Source organism: Bubalus kerabau, chromosome 19, assembly GCF_029407905.1.
Source record: "Bubalus kerabau isolate K-KA32 ecotype Philippines breed swamp buffalo chromosome 19, PCC_UOA_SB_1v2, whole genome shotgun sequence".
Taxonomy (NCBI): Eukaryota; Metazoa; Chordata; class Mammalia; order Artiodactyla; family Bovidae; genus Bubalus; species Bubalus kerabau.
The window spans coordinates 30,839,724-30,863,306 of record NC_073642.1 but is presented as its reverse complement, the minus strand read 5'-3'; the positions used below and the strand labels follow the sequence as shown (position 1 = coordinate 30,863,306).

General features: G+C 44.6%; 1 protein-coding gene across 1 annotated transcript; it reads right to left on the bottom strand.

Annotated features, from left to right (window-relative positions):
- Positions 1-7,411: 7,411 nt before the first annotated feature.
- On the bottom strand, positions 7,412-22,414 carry LOC129633907 (uncharacterized). Its single transcript, XM_055555882.1, has 4 exons — positions 22,337-22,414; positions 20,424-20,567; positions 8,722-8,848; positions 7,412-8,125 (listed from the first exon to the last, which is right to left on the bottom strand). The coding sequence occupies exons 1-4, from the start codon at positions 22,412-22,414 to the stop codon at positions 7,542-7,544; spliced, it is 933 nt and encodes a 310-aa protein (XP_055411857.1). The 3' UTR covers positions 7,412-7,541.
- Positions 22,415-23,583: the final 1,169 nt, after the last annotated feature.

Below are 23,583 nucleotides of genomic sequence, written 5' to 3'. Positions count from 1 at the left end.
TAAAACAATGGTGGCATGAGACCCATGTTCTGCCCAGTGAGCTCCATAAGTTAATGATCCCTAGGACATATTCTCTGCGCACACACACACATACAAAAAACAATAATTTATGGAAAGGTGACACTTCAAAGTAAAGACCCTCATTGTCCTGAGACTTGAAATAATTTTTCCATAGTGCGATGACAGTCCTGGCTTGACCAAGGGAGAAAACTCCCTTGCCCAACCTGGAGAAGAGACGATGATGGAAGTATGATGCCTACTCAAGAATGAGGAAGAAGGTGGTCTTTCCTGCCCGCCGCCCTCCACCCTTTTTCCTTTGTTTATAAAACTGTAGCCAAGTAAGTTCTTGGGGCTTGGCACCCTCTCATCCATCCTCGTGTAAGCCTCACAAATTCCTATTCTAATAAATCACTTTTTTTTTTTTTTAAGAAAAAAGCTCAATTTCTTAAATTTGTTTTTAATTGGAGGATAATTGCTTTACAATGCTGTTGGTTTCTACCCTACAACAATGGGAATAAGCCATAAATATACATGTATCCTCCCCTCTTGAACCTCCCTCCCATTCCACACACCTTCCCACCCCTCTAGGTCATCACAAAGCACTGGGCAGAGGTCCCTGTTATATAGCAGCTTCCCACCAGCTAGCTATTTCACTCATGGTAATGTATATATTTCAGTGCTACTCTCAGTTCATCCTGCCATCTCCTTCCCTCACTGTGTCCACAAGTCCATTCTATACATCTGTATCTCTAGTCCTGCCCTGCATATAGGTTCATCAGTATCAAAATAAATCCCTTTTTATCTATCACCTTGCCCCTCCCTGATTCTCTCTGAGCTGAGACATAAAAGGACTAGAGCTCCTGAGAGCCCCTACCCACACCACCGAGTGGTTTCAATGTGGTATTCACATTAGCTTCTCTTGGAGGTGGCCAAAAGTCCACTAGCTCAAAAAGCCGTAAAACCCCAAGCCTGCCTAGCGTCTCCCGCTTTGTTTTCACTTCCGTGTGATCCAGGCTGGAGAAGGGGAGGAGGAGGACCTGACAAATGGCCTTCAGATGGACTAAATAAACTGGCAGGGAACTTGGTAAACAATGAAATTTCTAGATGCAGACTTCATTACCTATCCTTTTTCAGTCAGATTGCTAGCCTTAAAGCTTTCCTATGCAGGAATTTCCTATGCAGATACCCCATGTCCAAGGTAAGAGAAACCCAAGTGAGACGGTAGGAGTGTGAGAGGGCATCAGAGGGCAGACACACTGAAACCATAATTGCAGAGAACTAACCAATCTGATCACACGAACCACAGCCTTGTCTAACTCAATGAAACTAAGCCATGCCATGTGGGGCCACCCAAGACAGGCGGGTCATGGTGGAGAGGTCTGACAGAATGTGGTCCACTGGAGAAGGGAATGGCAAACTACCTCAGTATTCTTGCCTTGAGAACCCCATAAACAGTATGAAAAGGCAAAGTGATAGGATACTGAAAGGGGAACTCCCCAGGTTGATAGGTACCCAATACGCTACTGTAGATCAGTGGAGAAATAACTCCAGAAAGAATGAAGGGATGGAGCCAAAGCAAAAACAATACCCAGTTGTGGATGTGACTGGTGATAGAAGCAAGGTCTGATGCTGTAAAGAGCAATATTGCATAGGAACCTGGAATGTCAGGTCCATGAATCAAGGCAAATTGGAAGTGGTCAAGCAGGAGATGGCAAGAGTGAATGTCAACATTTTAGGAATCAGCGAACTATGATGGACTGGATTGGTTGAATTTAACTCAGATGACCATTATATCTACTACTGTGGGAGGAATCCCTTAGAAGAGATGGAGTGGACATAATGGTCAACAAAAGAGTCTGAAATGCAGTACTTGGATGCAATCTCAAAAACAACAGAATGATCTCTGTTCATTTCCAAGGCAAACCATTCAATATCACGGTGATCCAAGCCTATGCCCCAACCAGTAACGCTGAAGAAGCTGAAGTTGAATGGTTCTATGAAGACCTACAAGACCTTTTAGACCTAACACCCAAAAAAGATGTCCTTTTCATTATAGGGGACTGGAATGCAAAAGTAAGAAGTCAAGAAACACCTGGAGTAACGGGCAAATTTGGCCTTGGAATACGGAATGAAGCAGGGCAAAGGCTAATAGAGTTTTGCCAAGATAACACACTGGGTCATAGCAAACACCCTCTTCCAACAACACAAGAGAAGACTCTACACATGGACATCATCAGATGGTCAACACCGAAATCAGATTGATTATATTCTTTGCAGCCAAAGATGGAGAAACTCTATACAGTCAGCAAAAACAAGACTGGGAGCTGACCTGTGGCTCAGATCATGAACTCCTTATAGTCAAATTCAGACTTAAATTGAAGAAAGTAGGGAAAACCACCAGATCATTCAGGTATGACCTAAATCAAATCCCTTATGATTATACAGTGGAAGTGAGAAATAGATTTAAGGGACTACATCTGATAGATAGAGTGCCTGATGAACTATGGAATGAGGTTCATGATATTGTACAGGAGACAGGGATCAATACCATCTCCATGGAAAAGAAATGCAAAAAAGCAAAATGGCTGTCTGAGGAGGCCTTACAAATAGCTGTGAAAAGAAGAGAAGCAAAAAGCAAAGGAGAAAAGGAAAGATATAAGCATCTGAATGCAGAGTTCCAAAGAATAGCAAGAAGAGATAAGAAAGCCTTCCTCAGCGATCAATGCAAAGAAATAGAGGAAAACAACAGAATGGGAAAGACTAGAGATCTCTTCAAGAAAATCAGAGATACCAAAGGAACATTTCATGCAAAGATGGACTCGATAAAGGACAGAAATGGTATGGACCTAACACAAGCAGAAGATAGTAAGAAGAGGTGGCAAGAATACACAGAAGAACTGTACAAAAAAGATCTTCACGACCCAGATAATCATGATGGTGTGATCACTCACCCTGAGCCAGACATCCTGGAATGTGAAGTCAAGTGGGCCTTAGAAAGCATCACTACAAACAAAGCTAGTGGAGTTGATGGAATTCCAGTGGAGCTATTTCAAATCCTGAAAGATGATGCTGTGAAAGTGCTGCACTCAATATGCCAGCAAATTTGGAAAACTCAGCTGTGGCCACAGGACTGGAAAATGTCAGTTTTCATTCCAATCCCAAAGAAAGGCAATGCCAAAGAATGCTCAAACTACTGCACAATTGCACTCATCTCACGTGCTAGTAAAGTAATGCTCAAAATTCTCCAAGCCAGGCATCAGCAATACGTGAACCGTGAACTTCCTGATGTTCAAGCTCGTTTTAGAAAAGGCAGAGGAACCAGAGATCAAATTGTCAACATCTGCTGGATCATGGAAAAAGCAAGAAATTTCCAGAAAAATATCTATTTCTGCTTTATTGATTATGCCAAAGCCTTTGACTGTGTGGATCACAATAAACTGTGTAAAATTCTGAAAGAGATGGGAATACCAGACCACCTGACCTGCCTCTTGAGAAACCTATATGCAGGTCAGGAAGCAACAGTTAGAACTGGACATGGAACAACAGAAAAGGAGTATGTCAAGGCTATATATTGTCACCCTGCTTATTTAACTTATACGCAGAGTACATCATGAGAAACACCGGGCTGGAAGAAGCACAAGCTGCAATCAAGATTGCTGGGAAAAATATCAATAACTTCAGATATGCAGATGAAACCACCCTTATGGCAGAAAGTGAAGAGGAACTAAAAAGCCTCTTGATGAAAGTGAAAGAGGAGAGTGAAAAAGTTGGCTTAAAACTCAACATTCAGAAAACGAAGATTATGGCATCTGGTCCCATCACTTCATGGGAAATAGATGTGGAAACAGTGGAAACCGTGTCAGACTTAATATTTTTGGGGCTCCAAAATCACTACAGATGGTGATTACAGCCATGAAATTAAAAGACGCTCACTCCTTGGAAGGAAAGTTATGACCAACCTAGACAGCATATTCAAAAGCAGAGATATTACTTTGCCAACAAAGGTCCATCTAGTCAAGGCTATGGTTTTTCCAGTGGTCATGTGTGGATGTGAGAGTTGGACTGTGAAGAAAGCTGAGCACTGAAGAATTGATGCTTTTGAACTGTGGTGTTGGAGAAGACTCTTGAGAGTCCCTTGGACTGCAAGGAGATCCAACCAGTCCATTCTAAAGGAGACCTGTCCTGGGTGTTAATTGGAAGGACTGATGCTGAGGCTGAAACTCCAATAGTTGGCCACCTTGTTCGAAGAGTCAACTCATTGGAAAAGACTCTGATGCTGGGAGGGATTGGGGGCAGGAGGAGAAGGGGCCGACAGAGGATGAGACGGCTGGATTGCATCACCAACTTGATGCACATGAGTTTGGGTGAACTCCAGGAGTTGGTGATGGACAGGGAGGCCTGGCATGCTGCAGTTCATGGGGTTGCAAAGAGTCAGACAGGACTGAGGGAGTGAACTGAACTGAACTGATGCAGGAATTGAGAGTCTCTTGAACTGCAAAGAGAACAAACCAGTCAATCCTAAAGGAAATCAATCCTGAATATTCATTGGAAGGACTGATGCTGAAGCTGAAGCTCCAATACTTTGGCCACCTGATGTGAAGAGCTGACTCATTAGAAAAGACCCTGATGCTGGGAAAGATTGAGGGCCAGAGGAGAAGAGGGTGACAGAACAAGATGATTGGATGGCATCACTGACTCAATGGACATGAGTTTGAGCAAACTCTGGGAGACAGTGAAGGAGAGGGAAGCCCTGGCGTGCAGCAGTCCATGGGGGTCACAAAGAGTCAGTCACGGCTTAGTGACTAAACAACAACAATGTAGGAATTACTCTGGGTGCTGTTGCAAGTAGGCTTCAGACGCAGCTTTCTCTTTTTGGCCATTCGAATTCCACATCATTGTGGTCCCATACTGCACGTGCGCTTCCACAGTTGGACCTCTTCCATCCTTTTACTGCAGGTAAGGCATTGTTTCCCTTCCCCTAGCCCCAACACACAAAATCAAATTTAGTTTTTAATAACCTCAGGTGGCCCTGGGGTGGGGGTGGGGGAGAGAATTAGGGGGTGGAGGATGGCAAGAGACCACCCCCCCTTCCCCGCCCTGCCCTGCTCAAGCTCCTTGGAGCTACCAATCCTGGCATGCCCTGGGGGTGGTGCTGGGGCAGGAGCCCTGAAAGGCCTGTCTGCTCAAGGGGCCTAGGCAAATTGAGCTCAGAGGGGTGTCCAAAGCGGGAGTTAAGTAGGGCAAAGCATAGGGCAGGTAGTCAGCAGTGGTGGGAGGAGGAGGCACTGGCCAATCACTTATAAATGGTGCTGAAGCAGGACCAGAAGTCTAAATTCCAGGAGCATGACTCTGAGCCCCAGGAAAAAGGCACCTAATGGACTTCTAATCCTTTGTGAAGTCAAGTGGGCCTTGGGAAGCATCACCACGAACAAAGCTAGTAGAGGTGATGGAATTCCAGCTGAGCTATTTCAAATCCAAAAAGACGATGCGGTGAAAGTGCTGCACTCAATATGCCAGCAAATTTGGAAAACTCAGCAGTGGCCACAGGACAGGAAACTGTCAGTTGTCATTCCAATCCCAAAGAAGGGTAATGCCAAGGAATCTTCAAACTACTACACAATTGTACACATTTCACATGCCAGCGAGATTATGCTCAAAATCCTTCAAGCTAGGCTTCAACAATTATGTGAACTGAGAACTTCCAGATGTACAAGCTGGATTTAGAAAAGGAAGAGGAACCAGAGATCATATTGCCAACATCCGCTGGAGCATAGAAAAAGTGAGGGAATTCCAAAACAGCATCTACTTCTGCATCACTGATTATGCTAAAGTCTTTGACTGTGTGGGTCACAATAAACGGTACAAAATTCTTAAAGAGATGGGAATACTAGACCATCTTAGCTGCCTCCTGAGAAACCTGTATTCTGGTCAAGAAGCAACAGTTAGAACTGGAGGTGGAACAATGGACTGATTCATAATTGGGAGAGGGGCACGTCAAGGCTGTATATTGTCACCCTGCTTATTTAACTTATATGCAGAGTATACATCATGTGAAATGCCAGGCTGGATGAAGTACAAGCTGAAATCAAGATTGCCCAGAGAAATACCAATAACCTCAGATATGCAGTTGACACCACCCTAATGGCAGAAAGCAAAGAGGAACTAAGGAGCCTCTTGATGAAGATGAGAGAGGACCGTGAAAAAGCTGGCTTAAAATTCAATATTCAAAAAACTAAGATCAGGGCATCTGATCCCATCCCTTCGTGGCAAAAAAATGGGGAAAAAATGGAAACAGTAACAGACTGTATTTTCTTGGGCTCCAAAATCAGCTGTGAAATTAAAAGATGTTTGGTCCTTGGAAGAAAAGCTATGACAAATGTAGACAGTGTATTAAAAAGCAGAGACATCACTTTGCCAACAAAGGTCCATCTAGTCAAAACTATGATTTTTCTGGTAGTCATGTATGGATGTGAGAGTTGGACCATAAAGGCTGAGCACCAAAGAATTTATGCTTTCAAACTGTTGTGCTAGAGAAGACTCTTGAGAGTCTTTTGGACAGCAAGGAGATCATACCAGTCAATCCTAAAGGAAATCAACCCTGAATATTCATTGGAAGGACTGATACTAAAGTTGAAGCTCCAATACTTTGGCCACCTGATGAGAAGAGCAGACTTGTTGGAAAAGACTCTGATACTAGGGAAGATTGAGGGCAGGAGGAGAAGGGGTGACAGGATGAGATGTTTGGATGGCATCACCAACTCAATGGACATGAGTTTGAGCAAACTCTGGGAGATAATGAAGGACAGGAAAGTCTGACTGCTGCAGTCTACAGGGTGGCAGAGTCTGACATTATTAGTGACTAAATAACAACAAATCAGCCATTGGTGGGCACCATGGTGCGTCCTCCCGAAAGGGAGTAACTGTTATTAAGCCACCAGCAATGGTCCTGCTCAGCCACTGGTCAGGGCTGCAGCCCCGGCCTTCTCTCCCCTTCTTCCTTATAATAGGAGTTGTTGAATTGGAGATTTTGCTTTTTGAGTCTGAGTCTGTTCTCCTTTCTCTTTTACTGGCTTTCGGATTAAAATCGTTATTCTTCCTTCCAACAACTTGGCTCCTGATTTATTGGCCGGTCCTTAAAGAGCTTGGGCTAGGTAACAAAGGAGTGGGAGGCCGGCTCCAGGTGTTTCAGATTTGGGGGGCTGGGGTTAGCAAGGGCTGTGCTCCAGGAGGTGGCAGGCAGGACTTTGCGCGGCAGGGGTCGGGGGGGGGGAGTGCATTTCTGCGGGTTATTTCAGTGGGTTATGGGAGAAAAATCCCTTGTGAAGGGAAAGCGTTTTAAAAAAAAGTCGCTCAGTCGTGTCCGACTGTTTGCGACCCGGTGGACTGTAGCCTACTAGGCTCCTCGGTCCATGGGATTCTCCAGGAAAGAATACTGGAGTGGGTTGCCATTTCCTTTTCCAGGGGATCAGCCGACCCAGGGATCGAACCCGGGTCTCCCGCATTGCGGACAGACGCTTTACCCTCTGAGTCACCAGGAAGCCTTAGGCAAGCGCTAAAACGGGAGAGGGTGCCGTTGCCGCATGGCATAGCCTTGGTTCGGTGTTCGTTGCTTTTCTGAGGAAGAGGGCTCGGAGAAAGTACCCTATTGTAGGGAGGCCGCGGGTGCGCCGTGGTAGCCGTAGGGTAAGTGATGTGGTGTGCAGAAGGGAGGGAGCGGCGCCGGTGCGGGTCCCCTGCGTGGGCTGACAACAGCTAGGGGGCGGCCTCGAGCTCCTCGGTGGTCCGGCTTGGTGGAGCCGCAGCGCTGTGGCTGCGGGGTGGGCTTCGCGCTTGGGGGTTGGAGAACTGCATTGTGAGATGGCCGCCCTGTCGGGATCGCCTGCGCCCCGGTGCTCAGCTCCCCGCGGGAGTCGCTGCTTTAGGGCAGTTGCAGCGTCCCCTTCTACCGCCACCGTTTGGGAACCGGTTTCCCGGCTCTTTATCTCAGAGAGGTGGGTGGGGACAGGAGAAAACCAGGGTGAGCTTTTGGATCCCCTTTGTGTTGCTTGAAGGCATCCGTTTGTTTCCCGAAGAGCCTCGTGCGTAGATATTTTGGAAATGTGAGTGCGCTCTTGCTGTGCCGGTCCTTGTAAAGCAATAAATAAAAGCTACCTTTAATGTTGTATTATGTTTCCATTTATAAGTCCCATTGTCTTGATGTCATCTTTTTCAGAACAGCAGTTGTTTGACTAATTGCAATAATATTTGATTAACAGTGATTTTTTAAAAAACAAAACACAAGTCCGTGTGCCCCACGCACTGCGCTGTGCTAAGTAGCTTCAGTCGCGTCGGACTCTGCGAACTGTAGCCCGCCAGGCTCCTCTGTCCATGGGATTCTCCAGGCAAGAATACTGGAGTGGGTTGCCACTTCCTTCCCAAGGGGCTCTTCCCAACCCGGGGGTTGAACGCCTCTCTTCCATTGGCAGGCGGGTTCTTTACCACTAGCGCCACCTGGGAATCCTGGTACAGTGAGGCCAAAAAATACCATACCCAAAGAGCAGGGGCCAGGCCCCACAGACGGTGACCCAGAGCGACTGCCGCTGCCATTAGGTCACAGAGGCAGGGAGGGAGGAGAGGTTCACCGTTGCCTCAAGGCCCCAGCTGGCCAGTGGGTGACCTTGGTGAGGGCGCTGGCGCTCTGCAGGATACTGCCCCACCTGTTCCCTAGGGCCCCCAGCCTACCCACTGGCCTGAGGCCCGGTGCACTGGAAGGAACGCTGGAGGGCGGGGGAGGCGGGGAGAAGGCCAGAATCAGTCTCTTACACGCCTGAGATCCATTCCTCCGCCAACCTTTGGCTGAAGGGGCCCACTAAGGGTTGCTCATTGACTTTGGGTAGCTTGGGGGAGGGGCCCGCTACGGAGCCCACCAATGGCTGAGCAGGACCACTAATGGTCGTCAACCGTTGCCTGGTAACGGGGTTGGGGGGCGGGGGGAAATGGCACACAGCAACAACAATGTGCTCATGACTGCGCCTGATCCTCGTTCTGTGACGGTTTGAAAGCTGAGTTTTTATTATCTTTGATCAACATGTCTTGGCTAACGGTAGAATCCGATTTCCAGTGGAAGACAGCTCTTTATTTTTTTGGCCATGCCTGGGGCATGTGGGAGATCCCAGTTCGCTGACCAGGGATCAAACCCCTGCCCCCTGCAGTGAATGTTCAGAGTCTTAATCACTGGACAGCCAGGGAAGTCCCAACAGACCTTTAATTTCCACAGTTAACACATCTATTAATTTATATTAAAGTGGAGACAACAGAAACTAAAGTGGAGTGAAATTCTATAAGGCTAGCAAGAACGCTTTAGAATTCCCTTTCATTATTATGGAAGTATGGAATTATCATAGATGGTGTTATCATAGATGTCAAGAAACCTGCAAAAATTGTTGTTGGAAGGAGTTTTCAAACTTTAATGTACATTAGAATTACTTTGAGTCATACAAAACCCATGTATTTGTAACTTTATGGAATATTTAAGAGGTTACCAAGGGTGTTTCTGCTCTCTTAAAGTAATTTATTTTTGGCTTTGCTAGGTCTTTATTGCAATGTGGACTTTTCTCTAGCTGTGGCAAGCTGGGGCCACTCTCTGGTTTCGGTGTGTGGGCTTCTCATCGTGGTGGCTTCTCTTGTGGTGGAGCAGCGGCTCTAGAGCGTGCAGGCTTCTGTAGTTGCAGCACACAGGCTCAACACAGTTGTGGCTCCCAGACTCCAGAGCACAGGCTTGATGGTTGTGGCACAGGGGCTTAGGTGCTCTGCAGCATGTTGGATCTTCTCGGATTGGGGATTGAACCCCTGTCTCCTGTATTGGCAGGCAGATTCTTTATCCCTGAGCCCCCACTCTGACTTTTAATACCTGCTTTCTCCCACCTTGTGAAGGTGTGTGACTACCTTCTATGGATTGTTTTTCTTAAAAACCAGATGTTTTAGAGTAGGGATTCTTAATTCAGGGTCAGTGTTCATACTCCAAAAGATCTGTAAACTCAGAGAGGAAAAAGCTTTTTTTTTTGCTATTGTCTAAAATTTAGTATTTCAGTTATGAATGTAGATCTCCTCTTCCACAAAAAGCAAAGCTAAACAAACAAACAAACAAAAAACCCACAATAGTATTAGCTGTATGCAAGTGTTCACATCTCAGCTTTATAGTTGGGAGATACATATAGATGTAATGTAGACTCTTCGTTACTTCAGAATTGTGGTAGTTATTGGATCAATAGTTAAATATTTACATCACTTGAGCTCATAAAATGTGATGAAGGTGTGAAAGTGAAAGTTGCTCAGTCCCATATGACTCTTTACGACTCCATGACTGTAGCCTGCCAGGCTCCTCTGTCCATGGAATTCTCCAGGCAAGAATACTGGAGTTGGTAGCTGGTTCCTTCTCCCCAGGATCTTCTCAACCCAGGGATCGAACCCAGGTTTCCCATATTGCAGGCAGATTCTGTGCTGTTTGAACCACCAGGGAAGACCAAGAACACTAGAGTGGGTAGCCTATCCTTTCTCCAGCTGATCTTCCCAACCCAGAAATTGAGCCAGGGTCTCCTGCATTGCAAGATTCTTTGCCAGCTGAGCTACCAGGGAAGCCTTCATATAATACCATAGAACATGATATTTTAAATGTTTTGATAATGATTTCAATACAGTTGGTTTCCTTTGTAATACTATTTTACTTGTTTATAGAAAAATTCTAGGAAAAGGTCCAGTGGCTTAAATAGAGCTAAAAGAGCTGACTATGTTGGCACTTTTGTTACTTCTGGGTCTTTTGAAACCAAGTGGACTGAAAATTATGTGAAAAATCTATTCTTCTACAATCAAATTATATTTTTAGGTACTGCCAGGAATCGCTAGTCTGATTTGTCTGATGAATAGGGATAACTTCCAGATATTATTCCAGTCCCTAACGTTATATTTAGTCTTGCAAGTTTTAATGGTAGGTTCAACATAGAGTATAAGTTCCAAAGGTTAGAATTCTTGTCTGTGTGTTCTTTGTTGCTGTTGTTCATTGAAGCAGCCCAACACCCAGTACATCATTGAACACATTGAAGGCATGAACATAGTGGAACTTCTTAAAAAAAACAAACAAAAACAGCTGTCAATGATGCACATTGACATTTTTAGGAATAGAATGTTTTTCATAGTTTAATCATTTAAAAGGGTTGGAAGAATAGATAAAGCATAAGCTCCTACACTTCACATTTCTTTAAATCCCAGATGTACAATGAAAAATAAACCAGCCCCGCCAGGAGATCGCTACTGTGCTGTGCGCTTAGTCAGTTGCTCAGTTGTGTCTGACTCTGCAACCCCATGGACTGTAGCCCGCCAGGCTCCTCTGCCCATGGAATTCTCCAGGCAAGAATACTGGAGTGGGTTGCCATGTCTCCTCCAGGGGATCTCCCCAACCCAGGGATCTGTAGATTTTCTTTGCTTAGCAGGTGACAGATGATTTAAATAGATTGATATCCTAATTGTTTTTTTATTGTTTACATTAGATGCTAAGGTGTTTTTGTTGTGTTGAAGTTTGATCTGAAGTGTTGATGGATACATTGCCTTACCCACTTGCCTAAATTTTGAGGAATACCACAGTACAAGTGTGATGACTCTCCCAGATGTGAATATTCTTGTATATAAAGGAAGTCACAACTAACCCAGAACTTTTTTTTCTTTTTTACTTTTACAGGTGAGAGAGTGCTGTGCTTTCAAGGGCCTCTTCTTTATGAAAAAAAGGTATAAAATCTGTTTTCTTTTTAGAAGTTAATTGAAACTGCTGGCTGGATAATACCAGATTTCAGTGGTTCATAGCTTTAGTGAGTTACTTTTTTCATAGATTTTCATAGATTTGTATTTCATATGAATCCATGGGTTACATAAAGCATTGCTATCTTGCCATTCATTACTGACCTGGGAAAGGAGCAGTAGTTGGAAAGAGCATTTGAAGGGGAAGATAGAAGATTGGCTATTTATGAGAGTAAAATAGCATTATGTAGTTAATGACTTGTGAGAAAATACTGCCAAGTCAATTTTATTTGCAATTATAATATGTTGAGTAGCACTGAATAAGCATTGAGTAGTTATGTTACAAGTAACGTTTAATATGAGTAAATTTATTTTTTCCTGTACTTGTTGGATTTCCTGGCAAAGTGAATCCCAGAGAGTTCCATTTCCCTTTTGTCTATATCAATGTTGTGTTCAGATAATAAAAAATGATTTTACATTTAGCCAAAGATAAATGGGATGATGCATTATGAAATTAAAAATGTTTTTAGTATTTTGTTTCTGGTAACTTTTTTAGCACAAATATTTAAGACATATCAATTTTTTTAACAGTTATAGTTTAAAAAAATGAGCAGTATATTAAACAGTATAATATTTAAAGGCAATTTCTGTGTATGTTCTCGGTGAATAGTTTGTCTGTGAAAATAGTCTTATGATTGTAAAGTATCAGTGTGACTAAATAACCATTGCCACTACTTTTTACTTGTTTTGAATACATAGTAGATGTATGTTCTTAGAGTTCTAAAATGACTGAAATTGGACTCATGGAGATTGTCAAGAACTTTGTGTGTGCATGTATCTTGATGGTATAATACCAGTGCAGTTTATAAGTATGTTTTAAGTCCTATTGATCATTTATATCCTTCAATGTTATTTTTGTTGTATCAGCTTATGGTAAATTCTGATACAGAATTTGACTGGCAGATTTTTCTTCTGGCAACAGATACACATTTGTGAACAATTTTAAATGGCAGTTGGACTAGCTTAAACTATCGTGGTTCTCTTGGTTTGCCTTTGATAGAAATCCAAAACCAGATAGTCATTGCTTTTTCATAATTAATGACTTTATCTAATAATTAAATCTAATTTGTTGGACTGAAGTCCCTATGGAAAACATTGTGACAATTCCTTAAAAAATTAAGATAGAATTACCATATATATACTCCAACAATCTCTCCTCTGTATATGCATGCAAAAAAAAATGGAAAATAGGATCTCAAAGACATAGTTATGTATCTATGTTCACTGCAACATTATTCACAATATCCAAGGATTGGAAGCAACAGAAGAGTCCATAAACAGATGAACAGATAAAGAAAATGCGGTCTGTGTATATCAGTCAGTCAGTTCAGTTGCTCAGTCAGGTCTGACTCTTTTGCAACCCTGTGGACTGCAGCACACAAGGCTTCCCTGTCCATCACCAACTCCCAGAGCTTTCTCGAACTCATGTCCATCGAATTGGTGATGGCATCCAACCATCGCATCCTCTGTCGTCCCCTTCTCCTCCTGCCTTCAATCTTTCCCAGCATCAGGGTCTTTTCCAATGGGTCAATTCTTATCAGGTGGCCAAAGTATTGGAGCTTCAGTTTCAGCATCAGTCCTTCCAATGAATATTCAGGACTGATTTCCTTTAGGGTGGACTTGTTGGATCTCCTTGCAGTCCAAGGACTCTCAAGAGTCTTCTCCAATACCACAGTCCAAAAGCATCAATTTTTTGGCGCTCAGCTTTCTTTATAGTCCAACTCTCACATCCATACATGACTACTGGAAAAACCATAGCTTTGACTATACAGATCTTTGTTGGCAAAGTCAACAAAGGTCTCTGCCTTTTAATATGCTGTCTAGGTTGGTCATAGCTTTTCTTCCAAGGAGCAAGTGTCTCTTAATTTCATGGCTGCAGTCACCATCTGCAGTGATTTTGGAGCCCAAGAAAATCAAGTCTGTCACTGTTTCCATTGTTTCCCTGTATATTTGCCATGAAGTGATGGAACTGGATGTCATAATCTTAGTTTTTTTAATGTTGAGTTTTAAGCCAGCTTTTCACTCTCCTCTTTCACTTTCATGAAGAGGCTCTTTAGTTCCTCTTAGCTTTCTGCCATAAAGGTGGTGTCATCTGCATATCTGAGGTTTTTTTATATTTTTCCCGGCATTCTTGACACCAGGTTGTGCTTTATCCAGCCTGGCATTTTGTGTGATGGACTCTGTATCTAAACTTCCCTGGTGGCTCAGACGGTAAAGAGTCTGCCTGCAGTTCAGGAGACCCGGGTTTGATCCCTGGGTTGGGAAGATCCCCTGAAGAAGGAAAATGCAAACCACTTCAGTATTCTTGCCTGGAAAATCCCATGGACAGAGGAGCCTGGCAGTCTACAGCCCATGGGGTCGCAAAAAGTCGGACATGACTGAACGACTTCACTTTCACTTTCACTCAGCATATAAGTTAAATAAGCAGGGTGACAATATACATCCTTGATGTACTCCTTTCCCAATTTTGAATCAGCCTGCGTTGAGCAAGACTATATGAACCATTTTTCCAACAGCATTTTCTTACTTCATGTCTCTGTCACACTTTGGTGATTCTGGCAAGATTTCAGACTTTTTCATTATGATCATATTGTTACAATGATTTGTGATCAGGGGTTTTTGCTGTTGCTATTTCTGAGGGCTCGGATGATGATTAGCAGTTTTTAGAATAAAGTATTTTTTAATTAAGATATGTATATTGTTTTTCAAAAGACATATGCTATTGTACACTTAATAGATTATAGTATATTGGGAATATAACTTTATTTTTTAATGTTTTTTAAAATTGAAGTATAGTTAATTTACAACTTTGTGTTAGGTTCAGGTGTACAGCAAAGTGATTCAGTTATATATATATGCATATACATATGCATGCATATATATATGCATGCTCTGATTCTTTTATATTATAGTTTATTATAAGATATTGGGGCTTCCTTGGTGGCTCAGCTGGTAAAGAATCTGCCTGCAATGCAGGACACCTGGGTTTGATCACTGGGTTGGGAAGATCACCTGGAGAAGCCAATGAACTTCTTTGTTTTCCCTGGTGGCTCAGATGGTAGAGAATCCACCTGCAGTGTGGGAGACCTGGGTTTGATCCCTTGGTTGGGAAGAAAGATCTCTTGGAAGAGGGCATGGCAACCCACTCCAGTATTCTTGCTTGGAGAATCATGGACAGAGAAGCCTGGCAGGCTATAATCCATGGAGTTGCAAAGAGTCAGACATGACTGAGTGACTGAGCACAGCATAAGATATTGAGTATAGTTCCCTGTGCTATACAGTGGGAACTTATTTATTTTATATATATTGTAAGTATCTGCTAATCCCCTCTTCATGGATCATTGTCTTGTCACGGCAAAGGGGTTTGCATAACTCAGTGAAGTTATGAGTCATACCGTCCAGGGCCACCCAAGATGGATGGGTCATAGTGGAGAGTTCTGAAAACTGGAGAAGGGATTGGCAAACCACTCCAGTATTCTTGCCACAAGAACCCCATGAACAGTATAAAAAGACAAAAGATATGACACTGGAAGCTGAGCCCCCCAGGTTGGTAGGTGTCCAATATGCTACTGGGGAAGAGCAGAGGGCAATTACTAATAGCCCCAGAAAGAATGAAGCTGCAGGGCCAAAGCAGAAACGATACTCAGTTGTGGATGTGTTTGGTGGTGAAAGTAAAATCTGATGCTTTAAAGAACAATACTGCAAAGGAACCTGGAATGTTAGGTCCATGAATCAAGATAAATTGGATGTGGTCAAGCAGGAAATGGCAGGAGTGAACAATCGACATCTTAGGCATCAGCAAACTAAAACGGACAGGAATGGTGAATTTAATTCAGATGACCATCATATCTAATACTGTGGCCAAGAATCCCATAGACCAAGTGGAGTAGCCCTCATAATCAACAAAAGAACCTGAAATTCACTACTTGGGTGCAATCTCAAAAATGACAGAATGATCTTGGTTCATTTCTAAGACAAACCATTTAACATCACAGTAATCCAAGTCTATGCCCCAACCACTGAGGCCAAAGAAACTGAAGTTGACCAGTTCTATGAAGACTTAGAAGATCTTCTAGAACTAACACCAAAAAAAAAAAAAAAAAAAAAAGTTCTTTTCATCATAGAGGATTGGAATGCAAAAGTAGGTTGTCAAGAGATACCTGGAGTAATAGGCAAGTTTGGCCTTGGAGTACAAAATGAAGCAGGGCAAAGACTAAGAGACTTTGGCCAAGAGAACACACTGGTCATAGCAAACACCCACTTCCAACAACATAAGAGATGACTCTACACATGGACATCACCAGATGGTCAATACTGAAATCAGATTGATTATATTCTTTGCAGCCAATGATTGAGAAGCTCTATACCATCAGCAAAAACAAGACCAGGAGCTGACTGTGGCTCAGAGCATTGGCTCCTTAAAGCAAAATTCAGCCTTAAACTAAAAAAAGTGGGGAAAACCACTAGACCATTCAGGTATGACCTAAATCAAATCCCTTATGATTATACAGTAGAGGTGACAAATAGATCCAAGGGATTAGATCTGGTAGACAGAGTATCTGAAGAGCTATGGACAGAGATTTGTGACATTGTATAAGAGGCAGTGAACAAGCCATCTCAAAGAAAAAGAAATGCAAGAAGGCAAAGTGGTTGTCTGAGGATGCTTTACAAATAGCTGAGGAAAGAAGAAAAGCAAAAAGCAAAGGAGAAAGGGAAAGATAAACTCAACTGAAAGCAGAGTTCCGTAGAATAGCAAGGAGAGATAAAAAGGCCTTCTTCAGTGAACAATGATAGAGGAAAACAATAGAATGGATAAAGACTAGAGACCTCTTCAAGATAACTGGAGATATCAAAGGAACATTTGATGCAAGGATGGGCATAATAAAGGACAGAAACAGTATGGACCTAACAGAAGCAGAAGAGATTAAGAAGAGGTAGCAGGAACACACAGAAGAATTGTACAAAAAAGGTCTTGATGATCCAGATAACCAGATGGTGTGGTCACTCACCTAGAGCCAGACATCTTGGAGTGTGAAGCCAAGTGGGCCTTAGGTAACATTTCTACCAATAAAGCTAGTGGAAGTGATGGAATTCCAGTTGAGCTATTTCAAATCCTAAAAGATGATGATGTTAAAGTGCTGCACTCAGTATGCCAGCAAATTTGGAAAACTCAACAGTGGCCACAGGACTGGAAAAGGTCAGTTTTCATTCCAATCCCAAAGAAGGGCAGTGGTAAAAAATGTTCAAACTACTGGCAATTGCGTTCGCTTCCCATGTTAGTAAGGTTATGCTCAAAATCCTTCAAGTTAGGCTTCAGCAGTATTTGCATCAAGAAAGTCCAGATGTAACGTACAAGCTGGATTTAGAAAAGGGAGAGGGACCAGAGATCAAATTGCCAACATTCCTTGGATGATAGAAAAAGCAAGGGAATTCCAGAAAAATACCTACTTCTGTTTCACTGACTATGTGGAGCCTTTGTGTGGATCACAACTGAGGAAAATTCTTAAAGAGATGGGAATATCAGATACCTTACCTGCTTCCTGAGAAACCTGTATTTGGGTCAAGAAGCAACAGTTAGAACCAGACATGGAATGAGTGGTTCAAAATTGGGAAAGGAATATGACAAGGCTGTGTATTGTCATCCTGTTTATTTAACTTATATGCAGAGCACATCATGCGAAATTCCAGGCTGGATGAAGCACAAGTTGGAATCAAGATTGCCAGGAGAAATATCAACAGCCTCAGATATGCAGTTGATACCACTCTAATGGTAGAAAGCAAAGAGGAACTGAAGAGCCTCTAGATGAGGGTGAAGGAGGAGAGTGAAAAAGCTGGCTTAAAACTCAACATAAACTAAACATAAAACTAAAACATAAAACTCAACATAAAACTAACTTCATGGCATTTGGTTCCATCACTTTCTGTTAAATAGGAGGAGAATAAGTGGAAGCAATGACAGATTTTCTCTTCTTGTGTTCTAAAATCACTGTAGATGGTGACTGCAGTCATGAAATTAGAAGATGCTTGCTTCTGGGAAGGAAGGCTATGATTAACCTAGACAGGGTTTTAAAAAGCAGTGGCATCACTTTTCCAATAAAGGTCCATACAGTCAAAGCTATGGTTTTTCCAGTAGTCAGATGTGAGAGTTGGACCATAAAGAAGGCTGAATGCTGAAGAACTGATGCTTTTGAATTGTGGTGCTGTAGAAGACTCTTGAGAGTCCCTGTGACTGCAAGAAGATCAAACCACTCAATCCTAAGGTAAATCAATCCTGAATACTCATTGGAAGGACTGATGCTGAAGCTCCAATACGTGGCCCCCTGGTGAGAAGAGCTGACTCATTGGAAAGGACCCTGACTCTGGGAAAGATTGGGGGTAGGAGGAGAAGAGAGTGACAGAGGATGAGATGGTTGGATGGCGTCACTGATTCACTGAACTCGGGTGAACTCCGGTGGATGGCGAAGGACAGGGAGGCCTGCCGTGCTGCAGTCCATGGGGTCACAAAGAGCTGGACATGACTTAGCAACCGAACAACAACAACAATCTGCTAATCCCAAACTCCAAATGTATCCCTTTCCACCCCTTTCCCCTTTGGTAACCGTAAGTTTGTTTTCTATGTTTTTGAGTCTATCTCTGTTTTGTAAATAAGTTCGTTTGTATCATATTTTAGTTTCCACACATAAGTGATATCATATGACATTTGTCTTTCTCTGACTTACTTCACTTATTATGATAAAATCCAGGCCCACCCATATTGCTGCTAATGGTATTACTTTTTTCATTTTTATAGCTGAGTAATACACCATTGTATTATATGTACCACAACTTCATTATCCATTCATCTGTTGATGGACATTTAGGTTGCTCCCTAATGACGATTGTAAACAGTGCTACAATGAACATTGGGGTGCATATGTATTTTCAAATGATAGTTTTCTCTGGATATATGCCCAGGAGTGGAATTGCTGGATCGTATGGTAGCTCTATATTTAGTTTTTAAGTGAACTTCCGCACTGTTCTCCATAGTGACTGTACGAGCTTACATTCCCACCAACAGTGTAGGAAGGTTGCCTCTTCTCTACACCTTCTCCAACATGGAAATTTAATTTTTATATGCACCAGGAAACCAAAAAAATAGTGCTACTTTCTTTATTGCAACATTCATTTTATAGCAGTATTAATCAGGAATTGATCCCACAGTATATCTGAAGTCTGCCTTAGAAAGGAGGTTCCAGGTGGAGAAGCAAGAAATAGTGAGGGGACTCAAGGGCCAGCCATGGGTGACAGCTGAGTGCTGCTCCTCAGAGGTTGAGCCTCCTCACCCACATTCTCTTGTCCACAGCACATCCTCTTGGGTTCAGCACCAAGATTTCTCCTTCCTCACAAATCCAAAAACCTCCGAAACGTGTGGTGTAGATGAAGTCACCAACCAGCTAGTTCCTGCTATGTGTCCATCAGGATGGGATGGTCCAGAGCTCACTCTGAGATGCTGGAGTGAGCAGCAGCCCCTCTGCTCTTCCCTCTGCTCTGTGTTGTGGCCCATCAGTGGGCTTAACTGTCAGCTCCTCATTCATCTCCCCAGGTTGGGGTTGAGCCCATGCCATCTCACCTGGGGACTTGTCCTTCCATGATGGTCATAAGGTGGCTTTCCCTCTTGTGTCACTCATTGTGGCCAGCAGTTTTCCAAAAGAACAGGAGCTCCGATGGAAGCTTATCCTTGGACTGACAGGCAAGAAGCAGTTTGACCTAATGTTCACACCCTTGACATCCCTGGAGACCCTTGGAGCCCATCCTTGGGGCTCACCATCCTCTCCTCCCAGTCTCCCTTCTTGGGCTGCCTGGCTTTCCAGAGGCACAAGGCATGAGGCACGGATGCTCTGACCTAGTTCCCATGGTGAGTGCTGATCCCCCCAACTGTGATGCTTTTACTGAGATCCAGCAGTTCAAGCCTTCAGATTGACAGGTAGAGGTTAAGTGGCCAGAGAGAATATTCTTCCTGGTCCCCTACCTCTAGGGCAGACCCGTGCCACCAGCTGCTGGACACAAGATCTTCCTGAAACCCCTGGTTTCCCCTCCCTCTGTGGGCACGTGTGGGACAAACACAGACCTAGGGGCCAATGGAGCCTTCTGTAGACCACCTGCTGCTTCCTGGCTGTGGGACCCAGGGTGGATACCATTACTTTCTCTGGGCCGTGATTTCTTGGTCCACAAGCTGCAGTGATAATCCTCCCTGTTGGTGTCAGAGTGGCCAGATTGTGCCAGGATGTCCCCAAGTCCCCTGCAGGGGCTCCCCAAAGCCTTTCCCGGTCCTGGACCCAGAGTGGAGGTCGCCACTGCTGTGGGGCCACTGTCCTTGTCCATCCTTTTCCCAGTAGCCTTTACACTAACCAGTTGCTGACCCCTTTCTGCTTTCCCCCGCCCTCAGCTGGGAGGAACCTGGTCTGTTGTATTCCTGGGTCCCCAGCCTTGGTGAGCCCAGCACAGAGCAGGCTTCTGATCAGACTTTGTGTAAGGAGTGCTCACTCCACCTGCTGGACAGACCTTTATCCCCTTCTCTGTCTGATGCAACTCTTTCCTCCCTGAGAAGTCCTCCTTACCTGGCGATTCCTGCTTGGAGCTGAACTGAGCCCCAGGGCCTCACTCCCAGCCGCTCTCTGGGAGATGCAGAGCAGGTAGTCACCCCCATTCCCTGGATGGCTGCTTGCTGGGCTTACCTGGGCACACAAGGGAAGGTTCCTCTTCTGCACAGAGAGAAAAGGTGCCAGTCACACCCATGGGCTGGGCCTCTGATGGTGGGGGCAAATCAGACAAAAGTTTTGATGTCCAGGAGCTAAACACCCAAGCAAGGATATGCACACACCTGAATTTGGTGAGGGCAGAAGGCAGATGGAGTTCAGCCTCCAAGAGAAAGGGGGCAGAAGGCAGGAGAGACAGATGGCGCAGGTCTGTACAGACACACCACGGGCCTGCCCAGTCTTGCACTTCTATACATGTGCCCACCTTAGGTACGCACAAGCCTGTGTGTGCTGAGAGCCTGCTCCAGAGGGTGGAGTTTCTGGAAGTCCGTGGGCACTACTGCATGGGCATCAGAAATGATGGACTGTACATGTTGGAGTCTCAGGTAACCAGAACCATTGTTGGTGGAATTGGAAAGCCATACAACCTATTTGAAACATTGTTTGGAAATTTCTAATAACATGACATATGCACTCATTCTATGAGCTACTAATTTTGCTTCTTTTGTATTTAGCCAGAAGAAATGAAACCTTATGTACACCAAAGATTCATGAAGGCTTCTGGTGGCTTTATGCATAATAGCTCCAAACTGGAGGCAACCTGTCCATTAACATGAAAATGGATATACAAACTGTGATACAGTCACACTGCCCAGCAATAGAGTTACAAATAAACAATGCCTGTAGTCACGTACGGATGTGAGAGCTGGGCCATAAAGAGGGCTGAGCACTGAAGAATTGAGGCTTTTAAACTGTGGTGCTGGAGAACATGCTTGAGAGTCCTTTGGACAGCAAGGAGATCAAACCAGTCCATCCAGGAAATCAACCCTGAATCTTCATTGGAAGGACTGATGCTGAAGCTGAAGCTCCAAAACTTTGGCCACCTGATGTGAAGAGCTACTCTTTGGAAAAGATCCTGTTGCTGGGAAAGACTGAAGGCAGGAGGAGAAGAGGGCAATAGAGGATGAGATGGTTGGATGGCATCACTGTTTCAGTGGACATGAATTTGAGCAAACTCCAGGAGATGGAGAAAGACAGGGAAGCCCGGTGTGCTGTAGTCCATGGGGTCACAGAATTGGACGTGACTTAGCGACTGAACAACATGGGTGAATCCTCAAAACCTGTGGAACAAATGAGAGCTGGCAGCAAACAGCACATGTATTGATTCCATTTTTATGTCTGTAACTCTGGAGTGGTCTGGATAAGAGCTGCTTTTGCGGGCGGGGTGCACTGTGGCGGTTATTCTGATCTCAACCCTGCTAGTGGTGAAAACACACCCAACTGTGTTTGATATTTGTGCTTTTGGCTGTACATAAAATACTCCTCAATAAAATTATTGTTGTTAAAAATTACTTCTGATTTGAAAGCAAAATTCCTTGCTTAGGTAGCCACATTGTAGAGTTGCAGAGGTTTGTGGACTTGGCAGGTCTAAGCCACTTCCCAGGCCTGGAACCCCTTGGCTCCTCTGAGAAGGCCTTGCTATATCACCCGCTGATACTGCACACCCCTTCCTGACCTCCTCCAGGGGGCCTGAGACCTTGCCTTAGGGCGACTGTGGCCCGTGACAGGCAGACGTGTTCTGACAAACGTCTCTTCCCTGATCACCCCAGGGTGGGGCGTGTCCTGTGATAATGCAGGGACTCAGCACTGGCTCTGAGTTGTCACTCATTTCTGGTGACTTAAAGATACCACCGTGGTTCCACAGTCAAAGTGGGCGGCTTGTGGTGGTCGTGAGATAAAAAGAGTTTTATCCCAAAGGTGGGAGTCTGCAGCACCGGTGGGTCTGTGGTCACTTCTCCAGCCTCCAACGTGTGGCTGGAGGGGTTACACTTGGCAGCCGGCTGAGCCCCCATGTCGGTTCCCCTGCCTTGGATTGGATGCTACTTCAGTAGAAATGGGACAAAAGTGAAAGTCCTGGCCTTTCCCATCCTTACCATGAGAATAAATCAAAGGTGATTAACTTGCATCCTGGGGGACCTGCAGAGATCTCTGGGGCTATCAATGACTTGAGAGGCTTCCCAATGCATCCCCTTATCGTTTCACAGCAGAGGCTGGAGGGTAGCTTTGGTTCTCCCTGTCCATCTGCAAGGACCACCAGAAACTGTGCTGGTGCCTGGAGGTGCCCAGGACTTGTCCCGTCTTCCTGCTCTCTGCCATTGCACAGCTGGCAGAGGGCCCACAAAACACCATGCTCGATCCCACTGTTGACATCCTCATGCAGATGGCACCTGCCTCCCTGAGACACAAAAGAGGGAGAACGCCCCCCACCCCCCACCACCGCCACCATAAATATTCAGGGACCCACCACTTAAGAACACTGTGGGGAGACCATGGAGCGTTTCAGGGCAGCCCAACAAAGTGAGAGAAATGTCTCTATACCTGAAAAAGGAGGCATGATGTTTGTGGAGACTTCTTGGATTTTGAAGGAAACCCATCAGCTATTCCAAAGCCTTTATCAAAGAACCTGTAAGGCCATCAGGTGTGAGAAGGGCCCACAGACGTCATCTCCTAATAGACTCAGTGGCACTTAGTGTGGCCAACAGCAATGCTGCCAGCGAGCAGACCACCGTGCAGAGTGCCAGGGCTCTGGGCAAAGCTGTGCCCTCCTCTGCATGTGACTATTCTCCTTTCTGAGAAACAGCTCCTGGCTACTACTGGCTTCTGGTGGGGACTGAACAGCTGACGGAGACATCAGCGGACTACAGTCCCAACCTCTGAGTGTTTTGACTGGGTGTGATCTGCCCTGCCCTCCCATGAGATTGGGTCTGCACAGCTGCAATCTGTCTTCTCGTGGAGAGAGTATGTCGAGAAAACCCAGAAGGTGCATGGAGAAGTGGCTCAGACCCTGCAACGTGTCCTCTTGCTTGTGGCCTCCTCTCTCTCAACTCACACATCTCGGGGAGTTCCCACTGACCAGATGGATGGCCGAGGAGACCAGCTTTCAGATGGTTCTCTGTGATGTGGGGGCTCCAGCTTGAGGGTGGGTGGTGAGGGCATTACCCCCCGCCCCCAATCTCAAGTG

What these genes read in the sequence shown, in the direction of transcription:
- LOC129633907 (XM_055555882.1), bottom strand. Translation starts at nt 22,414, where the DNA reads ATGGGGGCTCAGCCGGCTGCCAAGTGTAACCCCTCCAGCCACACGTTG. An exon ending in AAGTGACCACAGACCCACCG is followed by an intron (nt 20,568 to 22,336) that starts GTGCTGCAGACT and finishes CTCTCTGTGCAG; the next exon opens with AAGAGGAACCTTCCCTTGTG. An exon ending in ACCGGGCCTCAGGCCAGTGG is followed by an intron (nt 8,126 to 8,721) that starts GTAGGCTGGGGG and finishes TTGCTTTACAAG; the next exon opens with GACCGGCACAGCAAGAGCGC.